At 63.1% G+C, this 1167-nt stretch overlaps 1 protein-coding gene across 1 annotated transcript in view; it reads left to right on the forward strand.

Moving 5' to 3' along the window:
* Positions 1–1167, forward strand: part of ATP13A1 (ATPase type 13A1) — a 15798-nt gene that overhangs the window by 7022 nt on the left and 7609 nt on the right. Inside the window, exons 13-15 of the mRNA XM_010847241.1 lie at positions 329–486; positions 791–966; positions 1039–1149. Coding sequence (XP_010845543.1) covers positions 329–486; positions 791–966; positions 1039–1149 — 445 coding nt within the window. The remainder of the gene's footprint in view (positions 1–328; positions 487–790; positions 967–1038; positions 1150–1167) is intronic.

A 1167-nucleotide genomic window follows, 5' to 3' on the forward strand; every position in this document is an offset into this window, starting at 1 on the left:
CTAGCCCAAGCTTTCAAAGTGAGGGCCTGGCACAGGCCCTCCCACTGAGGCCCACTCCAGGGGTCCCCCCAGCAGCTCTCAGTGTGAATCACAGTGACACATGGCGTGGCTCAGGCCTCAGGCAGCCACGTGATATCTGGGGGCATCGTGAAGCAGGCGCAGACGTTACAAGGACCAAGGCAACACCCTAACACCCTGTCATCGTTGCCCCCTTCCCTGTGACTGGAGTGGAGTGTGGGGGCCCATCCCTTGTCCTGACTGGCAATCCCCAGGGGCTCCTCTGCCCACTCCCGTCCACTCAGTAAGCAGCGGGTCCTCCTCCTTGCAGGGACGGGAAGGAGGTGACTCCTGTGTCCAGCATCCCCATAGAGACACACCGGGCTCTGGCCTCGTGCCACTCCCTCATGCAGCTGGACGACGGGACCCTCGTGGGTGACCCCTTGGAGAAAGCCATGTTGACGGCCGTGGACTGGACACTGACTAGAGGTGAGGGGCTGGAGCCTCGGGCACGCCACCAGCTTGTACATCCCCGGACAGGCAGCGGGTACCTGTCAGATGCCTGTGTGTTCAACTCAGGGGCAGGCAGGTGGGCACAGGCTCGCCTCTGACTTGGGGCAGGATCCTCTGTGCCCAGATCGCCCAGCTTTGACCCCTTCCCGAGCCAGACCCCGTGTGTGGAGGTGCGGGGAGGACAGGGGCGGAGGGAGGGCAGGGCACGGCGGGGGCGGGTGGGGGCTTGGCGGCCTCTTTGGAGCGAAGGCCCTCAGGACTCGTGCTTATTTGTTTCCAGATGAGAAAGTATTCCCCCGAAGTATTAAAACTCAGGGGCTGAAAATTCACCAGCGCTTTCATTTTGCCAGTGCCCTAAAGCGAATGTCCGTGCTCGCCTCCTATGAGAAGCTTGGCTCCACTGATCTCTGCTACATCGCGGCCGTGAAGGGGGCCCCCGAAACCCTGCACTCCATGGTGAGCCAGCCCCGGCCAGGGTCGGGAGGGGGGTCCAGGGCGGTCGGTGATCTCCCCCTGCGTTCCCTGCAGTTCGCCCAGTGCCCACCTGACTACCACCACATTCATACGGAGATTTCCCGGGAAGGAGCCCGAGTTCTGGCGCTGGGGTATAAGGAGCTGGGGCACCTCACTCACCAGCAGGTAAGGGCCCAGGCCCCC

The sequence above is a fragment of the Bison bison genome, unplaced genomic scaffold, assembly GCF_000754665.1.
Source record: "Bison bison bison isolate TAMUID 2011002044 unplaced genomic scaffold, Bison_UMD1.0 scf7180017864248, whole genome shotgun sequence".
Lineage (NCBI taxonomy): Eukaryota > Metazoa > Chordata > Mammalia > Artiodactyla > Bovidae > Bison > Bison bison.